Source organism: Cynara cardunculus, unplaced genomic scaffold, assembly GCF_001531365.2.
Source record: "Cynara cardunculus var. scolymus isolate 2C unplaced genomic scaffold, CcrdV1 Un_Scaffold_4120, whole genome shotgun sequence".
NCBI lineage: Eukaryota > Viridiplantae > Streptophyta > Magnoliopsida > Asterales > Asteraceae > Cynara > Cynara cardunculus.
In genome coordinates, this window is record NW_020201756.1 from 15,131 (window position 1) to 27,857 (window position 12,727).

Consider the following 12,727-nt stretch of genomic DNA (forward strand, 5'->3'; position numbering starts at 1 on the left):
TGTGTTCATTATTTGTTCTTCATTGTGTTCTTACTATTTCTACCTGTTTGATTGATATTGTTTCCGCTGCTCTACTACTGTCAAACCGATCATTCAAGTAAGTTTTAGTACCAAGAATTGAGTTATTCGATCCAACACTGCATTATAGTGCAATGTCATACTGTACTTACGTTGTGTAATGTTGCATCGAACATATGTTATGCTAATACTGATCTTTGTGATACTTATATTGATTCATATCTAAACCCAAGACATCATTCTTACAACTAACAGTTCAAGCTTAGGCTATAGATCATAACCCATTTCCCTTGAACTACTGCTCTGATACCACTTGTAACGCCCTCATTTTTTACCATGAGAAATGTTACATAATCTAAAATAGATTCTCCAAAAGTACTCAAAAAATGGCTAAATTAAAACTTTAGACCGTTTACAGCGGAAGACTTTAAAAGAATAAATATATAACTTAATGTCAGCCCGTCCCATACCAGATTGCTTTACAAATTTATCTATCATAGATGATTGCACCTAAATATTGAACTTAAATGGACTAGACAAGTCTTTATGTATGCCCTTCTTTTTCTTTGTCCAACCTGAAACCTTCTGTCCCTGAGATGCATACTATAGTCAGCTTATAAAGCTCAGTGAGTTTATGGTTTGCGTGAGTAAATATCATTTCACATCATACATATCAACTTGTAAACTTTGTACCAAATAGTATGCATTTTCTGAAAAATATGCAACATTGAAAGAAAAGAGATCTCATAATTTGTCTGTCGAGTATGAGTCATTTAGCCACTGGTATTCCCTGAGTTGTCCGACCTGCACCTGTCTAGACACTCATTACGGGGTTGTGCCACTTGTCATGTGACTTCTTGGTCAAATGCTCACCCGCTAAAACTGATCATAAAACTTTCAAATGAAATAACATGCTAGAGTTATTTGAAAAAAAATAAACACATAGCATGCAACTAATCATAAAATAACATACATGTAAAATATATCATGTATGTAAACTGAAACATCATGCATATGTACACATTATCATATAAATCATATAATGCTCGAAAATAAATTTATACATATGTATGCATCCCATTGTAAGTCTCATGAAGACTCGCCTAATTGCGAGTAGGTTGACTATTGATAGCTCTTAAYCGAAAACCTACACATTTCATACCATAATATCTCATTAATAGCGTAATTTTTCTAAAAGTCAAATACGGTCAATTCGACCGGATCTAAAGTCAAACTCCATATCCGAACATTATAATATGCCTCAAGTAATTTCATTTGACTCCCTCATTAAAATCCACGTGGGTCAAACGTGTCAAAAATCATCTCTTGGTCAACTCGGTCAATCCCGACCAACTATAGTCAAGCCCCAAGTCTAAAACTCGATGGCGTCCATTAAAAAATATTTTAATATCTTATAATCTCATCTCTAAATTAAAGCGTCTTAATAATTACTTTATTCAAATTACGGCGCTTAAACCATCGAAACAATTTAATGATTTATATAAGCATCCTCCTTAAAAATAAATAATTAACTAATATTAATATTCAAAAAAAAATTAATATATTAATTAAATATCAATTCAATTTAATATATTAACTAATTTATAAATTAAATTAATTAGTTAATATAAACAAATAAACTAAATCTGAAATTTATTAACTTGGATCAATTAACAAAATCCTATAACTTAAGTACTCAAATTAACCCCAAAAAAATATAGTCTTCTTTTGTTAAAACAATAAGGGCCTAAAATATAATCCAATAAGTATCTTTGGTAAATAAAAGAGGAAGCCCAAACCAGCCCAAACATCCATCAGATCCCAAGGCCCCATACTAGATGCTAAGCTAAGGCTACCTCCTGCAGCAGCTTCTTCAGGCCGATTGACCTTGTTTTTGTTCGTTTTCATTGATTCTTTTTGCCAAAACTCAATAAAATGATTTTCCTTAACCATAGGAACAAAAATCAACGAAAATCATCAAGTATTGAGTCTCATACGCTCGTTTAAAGTTATGGTCTTAAAACCACTCGAAAATCAGTAAAAAACTCAAAATCGAACATTCAATACTAAAATGTGAGACATAAGACTACTAAGATTTCATAGAGGACTTAAAAACAAAGCCATCCATATAAAGAACTCGAAATTTGGTTGAGTATTTTACCTCCAATCGTCAATAAACGGAGCTTTTCGAACCCGAACTTCAACCTCCGATTTCTCTTTCGAAACTCAACGAAAGTTCGGTTTTCTTCAAGCAAAAGTGTAGAGCAAAGTGTTGGCTACATATATCCGTTCTTTTTTTGTCTTAATAATTGAAAATTCAAACCGATATAAAGCTTCAAAGGAGAGGTCGTTTTCGCGTTTCTGAATTTGCAGATCTGATGTATAAATACAAAACAGGTCCTTCTGGTTTGGACCTGTTAACATTTGGCCAACCCCTTAACTTTCATAAAAATGCATTCGGCCCCCTGGCTCTATTACTTTTGACATATTTACACATTTCACCCTTAATATGACATTTTCCTTCATTTTAATCTGATTTTCAAATATGTTTATATTTTATTATTTTTCTTTCCAATAAAATAAAACTTATTTTATTTTATTCCTTGTTCTTTTTGCTTTCTAATTTATTTATTTACCTCATTTTGGGGTGTCACAATGTCCCTCCTACTCATTACTCTCTCAATACGCATATGTGTTTTTCAAGATGTTAACCATGTATGCATAGCTGTTTAAATTAAAATATAAGAAGCCCTCATCAAATCAAACATGCATATATACATGAAAAAATCAACTGCCACTACCATGATAGGACGTGTGTATTCAAATTAATTAAAACCTCCCTGCTCTGAATGAAAAACATGGGTGCTTCATTGTCATTTTTATACATGAAATGAAAACAAAATAAACCCTCAAAGATCAAAACTGTGATCATCCCTAATATGAAGCAAATATAGTTTTAGAAATCTCTACAACAACAAGAAATCAACCCATTTGCAGAAATAAATCATATTCAAAGAAAATAAACCAGAGAATGACAAAAAAAATCAACCTATTTGCAACAACAGAGAAGAAAATCGATTATCGTTGCTTGGAGTCGGCTGGTCATTTGAAGCTTCACGAAGATCCTCTTTCCTTTTCTTTGCAAATTTATGAAATCAAGAAAAGGAAGAAGAAATCGATTACCAAATCTGATATATTAGAAATCAAGAAAAAAAAAATCGAAAAGAAAGAGACGAGAAACAAGAAATCAAAGAGAAAGAGAAAGGAGTCATAACTGCATGAAGCAAGCAGCGCACCTGTTTGTTTGAAAAAGAAAACGATAGATTAAGGCAGCGCACCTGTTTGTTTGAAGAAGAAATCGCAGATCATGGTTTTAGATAGAGAGGGTAGATAAGGAAACCATGCCTTTTACCATAGCAAGACTCACTTTTTTTTGACCCAGTAAGAGGACGGTCAGAGATAATATTATGGTTGTTGATTTTCAATTTAAGTAAACACTTTTACCTCTTACCCAGGTAAGCATATCTTAATAGGTAAAAGATGGTAAGAAATTAGTAAACAGAGCCGTAGACAAACTCGAAGTCAAATACAAACTATCATCTCCACCTTACATAAATTTGAAATAACTTAAGATAATATGAACACCAGCCAAGTCTAGATTTCTCCTTGCCATCGTCAATAATGGCATCTTCATCTACTAAGACGTATCTCATTATTTAACTATTTGATGTATCTCATTATTTAACTATTTAACTCAATGAATTCATAGTTTTACATGTAAAACTAGTTTTGTCAATCAGATCATTACGTTATGATATTCATGATATCGTTTGAGAACACCTCACTATAAGACAGTTATACGTATTATTCCACATTAGCATGTTCCTAAATAATGCACTCATAAAAACTCAACTTGTAAAGAGAAGTAAAAGTTATAGAATATCAACGTAGTTCAAATTTTTTGCTGATCACATTGACCAATAATGTAATTCACTTTTATTTATGAAAACACCTTATATGCATCCGCTAACTACTACACGTTTTCCTTTTTCTCAAATTACAAATTTATTACCTGTATCTTTATATTATGATAATAACCCTGCTATTCAAATTGCTAACAACCCTGTGTTTCATGAACGCCTTATACACATTGAGATAGGTATTCATCAAATCAGAGAAAATATCAGTAGAGGGTTGTTAAAAATTGTTAAAATTTTATCTTCTAAACAACCGGCTGATATCTTTACTAAAGCCCTTGCTATTAATCATCATAACTACTTATGTTCAAAATTACGAATGATTGATTTATTCAAAAGTCAAGATTGAGGAACGGTGTTAAAAACAGTTAAATTCTTTACAATCGTAACTTTTATATTTCTTTTATTTGTAAGGGATTGATCTTGTCAAAAGGTGAAAGATGTTGTTTAAAGTACAAGGAGTGCGCCTCATACTTTGGAAAAAAAGAAGGGTAGCAGAGCAAGAAGTTCAATTCTTAAAGGACCATTTCTGTCAATTTTAAATTCATATATAAAGAGTTCTTAACCGGATCTCATTTCATAATTTCATTTTTTTCATTCTTTGATATTCTTACTTTCTAGAGTTTACGACTCTTTAGCTGTTCATAGTTTCTTATTGATTAGATCTAAGGTTTCTTAACTCTATATTGTTTAGATCTAAGATTTTCATTGTATTTGTAACATTTTCTATTCTGTAATAGTTGCAATACATTTGGTTTATCATTCGAACATTTTTTCAATCACATTATTACGTTCCTCACTATAAGACAATTATACGTATTATTCAACATTAGCATGTTCCTAAATAATGCACTCATAAAAACGCAACTTATAAAGATAAGTAAAAGTTATAGAATATCAACGTAGTTCAAAAAAAAATTTGATGACATTGACCAATAATGTAATTCACTTTTATTTATGAAAACACCATATATGCATCCGCTAACTACTAACATGTTTTCCTTTCTCAAATTACAATTTATCAAAAATTAAATAAAATTTAAGATTGTTTGGTAAAAAGTTCATGAAGCATATGAAGACATGTTTACGATCGGAAAGAACGTAGAAAGGGACAAATATCGAAAATGAACATAAACTAACGGTTGATTTTACAAAAATAAGCTTTAACACACATTCGTCTAATTATCATCCATGATTTATATGATTTATCGACAGTTTTGATGTTTGTGATCCATGATCCAAGTCTCCCATAAACCCCTTTTAAAAATCAAACAAGATCCAAAACGAAAATTATTAATTCAAACTTGACGGTTGTATGATAACATGAAATGAGAATCAATAGTGTTGATACGATGAAATTACCTAATACTGAGTTCCGATTGTGAGTCAACATTCTCATTCTAATTCCAGGTATTCATATTATCATTCTTGTACTTATTTTTATTTTCAAGTTTAAGGTATCAACAAATATCTAAACTGTATGTCTATTAAGTTTTTTATCCCTTAATCAATACCAGACACATTATTATTTTTAATTTATATTGAAAATATAAATCTATACTATATTATAAAAGCATTTGACAAAAACTCTTAAAAACCATTTTTTTGCATGAAGTATTGTTTTTTGATGCATATTACTTAAAAATCAAGATTACAAGTAAATTTTGCGTAAGTACAACTTATTAAAGCTTCATGTTTGAATTTGTGTAACTAATTGCAGATAAACATCTCATTTTAAATATAAAAAATTTAAAATATATTTAGGATAATCATTGAGTTCTAACAAAATACTTAATTATTACCGTTATAAAAAATTATATTCTTAAACAAAAAAATGAATTAAAGAAATACACAAAAAAAAAAAAATTTAAAGTCATTTTGGTACTAATATCAATATTTTTTTTCAAATTTTTTATAATATTGACCGAGACAAAAAAAACGAAACATTAAAATCGAGATGCACCTCGCTGCATTATATAAGTACCCTTCTAATAATATATAATAGATAAAGTAATATTGCATTATATAAATACCCTTCTAGCAATATATAATAGATAAAGTAATATTGCATCAAAAACCGAGTAGTAAGGCAAGAAAAAGACTTGAAATTAAGTAGAAATAATTTTGATCAACCAAATGCCTTTGAATACATGTGATAGATGCAAGTAGGAATGTGTCAAAACCGCATGCGAGTGAGACGAAGAAAAACAAGTACCGTACGGAAAACGAGACAAGATCAATATTCTTGAGTTGTTTTTAAAGTATGTTTTGGGTTTACTTGTATCCCAAAACTCAATTTTGAACATTTCAATCTTTTTTCTAATATTCAATTATGGGTTTTTTTTTTTCTTTTACAAATATTAGAGTAAACTTCAATTTTGGTCCTTGTGGTTTACCGATATTGGAAAAATCGTCTTTTTCTTTCAATAGGTAGAAAACAAGTTATCATAGTATGTATTTTGTTCTGAGAATTGGTGTCTGTATTAACTTCGTATGATTAAGTGTTCTTCTTTGGCACCTTTTGCAGCCTTCCCTCCCCTCCCCGACCATGGAGGTTTGGTTTGTCCATCGACAATTGAAACCCAACCATTGAGTATTTCAGTTGAATATGGATGTTGAACGATGGTGATTTCACCGGAAGATAGGGTTACAGACTTACAGGTTTGGAGAAGAGAATGACAGAGATGGTTGTAAAATTTAAAATTATATAAATAAATAAATATTTTTTATTTTTTAAGACAAAGGTAAGAAAATGGTTATTTAAGTTTACTTTAAATATTATATTATTCTCGGTTGGCATGCTTTAACATTGTCATGTATGTATTCTAGATATTCAAATAAATAATTAATCTTTTTCTAAAAATTATATGTTAATAAAAATATTGTATCTTTGATATTCAAAAAAGGTTATATTAAATAAATTACACATTAATTTTAAGTATTCATTATATGTTTTTTGTGTACATTTTTGTATTATAAATAGCGTTATGTATTTTTTTTATTATGATTAAATACAAATGTATTTGACAATATTATTTCATTTAAAAAAAACTAGATTAGTTAAATCAAAATCAAACCTACAATTTATGGATTTTAATTTATTTTAAGCTAAATATTTTCCATGTACCATTTTCGTATCCAGAATATATTTTATTTAAAAAAATATTAAATGGTTGAATTGAAAAGATAAAATAAAAACGCTTAACATAAATCTATACTATATTATAAAATATTTGATAAAAACTCTTAAAAACTATTTTTATGCATAAAGCATTGTTTATTGATTCATATTATTTATAAGTCAAGATTACAAGTAATTTTGCGTAAATACAACTTATTAAAACTCTATTTTTAAATTCATGTAACTAACTGCGGATAAATATAATCAAATACAGAATAAACATTCATTTTAAATATAGAAAATCTAAAATATAATTAAGATAATAATTGAGTTCTAACAAAATATTTAATTATTATCTTTATAAAAAATATATTATTAAACCAAAAATAAATTACTTTGTTATTAAATTTAAATTAAAAAAATGAATTGAAGAAGTTACACCAAAAAAATGAGAACTATTAAATAGTTAATTTGATATTAATATCGATTTATTTTTTTCAAAATTTTATGCTATATTCAAATTTATATTTCATTCAAAACAAAACATTATCGCTTTCTCAAAACCACGTAAAATCGTATTATATCGATAGAGACAAAAAATAAAAACTAAATATTAAAATAGAGATTTATCTCGTTGCATTGCACAAGTACCCTTCTAGTATTGTTAAAAGACTTTAACGATTTACGTAAAGAGAAGATTAAAATTGGGTTAATATAATTCAATTAATATGCTTATAATAATACAAGTGTACAAAATTCATACCATTTTAATAAGTTGTTAGAAACTTCTTAAAATAAATCGTATTAGTTATATTATAGGACATTATATTAATAAGTCATTATCATATAAACACAAATGATACATAAAAATATAAGTTTAAAAGACATTTCTCAAAAGTATATTATAAATATACTAATATGCATGATAGTAATCATAAGGGTGGTGTCTGATTGTTTTAAGCTTGACTCTAAAGATGAAAAGTGTCTGAAGGTCACATATTCAAATCAAAAAAGGAACAAAAATCTTCTTTGTGTACATGAAAATTCAAATCCACTTTGTTTTAAAAATATTATATATAAAAAACTTGTTAAACCTATTATATGATGAGACGTTTTTAGGTTTGGTTCTATAAATTCAAGTACCGTAAAATATTTTATATAAAATATTCAGAGATTTTAAATATCTTATAAACCCAAATTTGGTATTTATTTAATTATTTTATGTGATTATTCTAAAAGTAGGCGTATTTGAAGGTTTTTTTAAAACATTTAGTAATAGAAAGGAGTCCAAATATTCAAAGCCTTATACTCGTAGTATATTTAACTTTCTCAGAGGTCCAGATATTCAAGATTCAAATTTGTTTGTATTCGTTCTTTTAATCTATAAATACCAACAACTGCTTCAACACCTTAAAAATTAAACAACACACAAACTATAAACTCTGACTCAGTTTTCCTTCAATATATTCTTCCATGCAACGTTCAATTTCCTCAACCAACAATGTCTACCGCAATCTCCTCCACTACCACAAACCACCGACTTCCGCCACCCTCACACGGCAGCAAACACCCTGTGACGTTTTCATCAACCACCGTGGGATCGACACAAAGAAGAATGTCGCCGGACTTTTGTATGGTCATCTTATGAGGTTGAATTTAAACCCTTTTCTGGATAGCAAGAATATGAAACCGGGGGATAAATTGTTCGATAAAATCAACACTGCGATCGGTGGATGTAAAGTCGGGGTTGCGGTTTTTTCTCCCCGGTATTGTCAATCGTATTTTTGCTTACATGAATTGGCTCGTATTATGGAGGCTAAGAAGAGGGTTATACCAGTTTTTTGTGACGTTAAACCATCCGAGCTTTTCGTTAAGAACCACTGGAGGTCCCCTAAACATGATATAGATAGGTTCCAATCGGCTCTAGATGCGGCTAAGTACACGGTTGGACTAACTTTCGATTCGTCAAGAGGGTAAGTACTAAACCCATGTTTGGCGACCATAAAATATCTTATTTTTTGAGTTTACTAAAAATATCTCATTTAATATATCGTAAAGCTAGGTTTTTGAAACGCTATTTCAAATAATAAATTAATAAGATTCAAGGTTTTTTTTTCATCATGTACCTTATGTTTTCCTAAGTTAATTTTTCAGCTAGTTTTTATACCCACCACAACTAATTTCACAATTCATTTCAAATGCAATCCATCATATTTGTACAACCAATATAACTCAACTGATTGAAAATGCTAAAAGTTCATTTATTATGATTTAAATATTTATGGAAGATGAACAGAGTTCATTAATTATGTTCAATATATACTTTATATTAGAAAACAATCTAAAATTTTATGAAATCACATATTCATTCAATTAAATGTACGGTTGATATTGAATTGTATTGGTTATACAAATGTAAAAAGGTTATATAATAACTCACCTCTTTATGTATATATGTGTATATATATAAAGTTTTGCAAAATGCTTTCTGGTTCATATATGATACATAAATATTGACGTTATCGTTTGATATATATATTTGCAGGGATTGGCCGGAATTTTTGATGACGGCGACCGAAGCAATTATCGAGAACCTGATAGAGGTGGAAGAAGAAGAAGAGGAGGAGGAGGAGCAAAAATTAATCGTCTAATTTAACTGATGAATGCAAATATATATTCACAAAACCAATTAACCATTCATAAAATTAAATTTATAATATAAATAATAATTAATCAATTCATTTAATTAATTATTAACTCATTAATTAATTTGTACATCCACGTATATAAAATCTTCATTTCAACATTGAAAAGTCAAAGTCTTGATTTGATTTTATTTTACATCTTCTTCTTTGATTCAAATATTGTTTAATAAGACTGCAAAGATGCAATTTTTTTTACTTTCATGTAATATCTTGGATGATGAATAAAAATATTGAAAGCGTTTGAGTTTTGATTTATTCCATTTTTATTTATTTTGAAGTAGTAGAAAATGGTTAATTTGTCTGAAAATTCATTAAAAATGAGGCATTTATATATGTGTTGGAAGTCTAGTTCATGATTTGGTTTAAATTATCCTTCTCTAGAAATTGATGACCAAATTCATTTCTAGAAGGCCAATTATGTTTATGTAAAAGAAGAGGGGGTATGAAATACATGCTGTGAATGAAAAAAAGAAGGTGGTATAAAATGTGAATATATGGTATGTGAGTGAAAAGATTATGAATAATAATACTTTTTTAGATATCATATACAACCCATAAATTGTTTGTATCTATCAAGAATACAACAAAATCAAGTTTAAAGGAAACCAAAATGTAAAAAATGAGATGTTTATTCTTTTGTTTATCCTTGTAATATTTAATTTTAAGTAATATGTATCAATAAACAGTATTTCATGCATAAAAATTGGGTTTTAAGAGTTTGTCAAATGATTTATAATATAATATAGATATAGATAGATAATGATCGTTTTAAATAAGAAGATTAAAGATCATGAGAATGTATAATTGAAGATTATGGGAAAGTTTACATGTGAATTATTGAAAGAACACAAAACAATCTATTTAAATATTCATATATGAACCAATTTTACATCTTATTTTAAATATAATCGAAAGGATTAACATCTTATTTTAAATATAAAAAAATTAAAATATAATAAGGATAATCATTACATTATAACAAAATACTTAATTATTATCTTTATAAAAAAATATTAAACAAAAAATAAAAAAATGAATTAAAAAAATACTTAAAAACAAAATTTTAAATAGTTAATTTGATACTAATATCAATTTTTTTATACTAATATATATATATATATATTAAAATCTTTATGATATTTTCAAATTTATATATATATTCAAAAATAAAAACAATCGTTTTCTCAAAACCACATAAAACTGCATTATAACATCGATAGAGACATATAATAAACGAGATGTATCTTGATGTATTATATGAGTACCCTTCTAATATATAAAAAATACAAACATACACACACAGAGAAAGAGAGAGGGGTTCTCTTAGGAGCCTCAAAGAACCCTAGGAATGATATCTATCATCCACCTTCTTTTGATTGACCGCCTCTAATCAAATATCGGACATTTTGGTTTTTTTTAAACTTGATTTTGTTATAGAGAACTTCATATTTGATAAATATGTGTCAATAAATAGTATTTCATACATAAAAAATGGTTTTTATGAATTTTTGTTGAATGTTTTATAATATTGTATAAATATAGATCGATAAAGACCATTTCAGATAAGAAGATTAAAGATCATGAGAATGTAGAAATTAAAGATTATGGGAAAGTTGCTCTGTCCTGTGTCCTCTCAACTCTCTCTATCAAACATCTCATCTTTCTAACAAACATCATATCAATACATGATACACACTGTGATACGCATCATAAAATAATGAAAAAACACAGTGTGATACACTTGATAAAGAATACATTATCTGATATATTGTATTACACTTCATAAAACAACAAAAATATATTGTAATACACTTCATATAACGACAAAAATACATTGTGATACACACTATGATACCAGATATGGTTGATGAATACAACTGTGATACCACTATGTTACCACTGTACCCAATAAGTTTTAACAATAAAAAATTATATATTTATTTTCACAATTGTAACTTCATAGAAAGAAATTTTCATAATTTGTTTGATTAATAAGGAAACAATATCAATCTCTTAACCCTTATGAAAAATATTAATAAAATTACTAATACACATGTTTTCTTAATTAAGATAATACAATTAATATAATAAAATGATTGACTCATATTGTATCTCATAATTATCATAAACTAATTAGTTCTCATTTAATTAGCCTCTACATACATATACATATATATACATATATGCATATACATATACATATATACATATATATATATATACATATATACATATATAGGGGCAGGTTCAAATGAAAACCATGTCATTCTAAAAAACCGTGTAAACCAAAATCGACCAATAGAAAAATTCCATTCTTTTTTAATTAAAATTAATCAATAAGGTTATTTTGGTCATTTTTATTATTTTTTTGATAAATAAGGAAGTTATTAAGGAATATTAAATAAAGAAATTTAATAATGGAAATTATATAAATGGAAAATTTTAAATATTTTAATATATTATAATATTAAAAATTGATTTTATTTTTTTTGTTATTCAATGAATCTGAAAATTTTTATGAAGATATATCTTGTTATGGAATGAATTCTTGATTTGAGGTTTGAAGAAAAAAAAAATAAAGAATCATGAATCTGTTTCATATTTTACATTTTAATGAAATAAGTGCTTTGTTTTTGAAGTTTCATGGTGATCCATGGTRATTGTTATACATGTTGCTTTGTGATTTAATGTACATCTAGTTTCATGGTGATCCATGTTTCTTTGTCTGTGAAGTTGATCCGTTTAATTGGTAGGATGAAACCGGTGCATAATATATTAATGTTCATATGAAAAGATTTCATTTATGATGAAGCGGATGCATAATATATTAATATGCATAATGAAAAGGTTTCATTAGGATGAAACCGGTGCATAATATATTAATGTTCATTTGAAAAGGTTTCATT

General features: G+C 27.5%; 1 protein-coding gene across 1 annotated transcript; it reads left to right on the forward strand.

The window, feature by feature from the left end:
- Window positions 1–8,589: 8,589 nt before the first annotated feature.
- On the forward strand, window positions 8,590–9,767 carry LOC112503910 (disease resistance protein LAZ5-like). Its single transcript, XM_025107883.1, has 2 exons — window positions 8,590–9,089; window positions 9,662–9,767. The coding sequence occupies exons 1-2, from the start codon at window positions 8,590–8,592 to the stop codon at window positions 9,765–9,767; spliced, it is 606 nt and encodes a 201-aa protein (XP_024963651.1).
- Window positions 9,768–12,727: the final 2,960 nt, after the last annotated feature.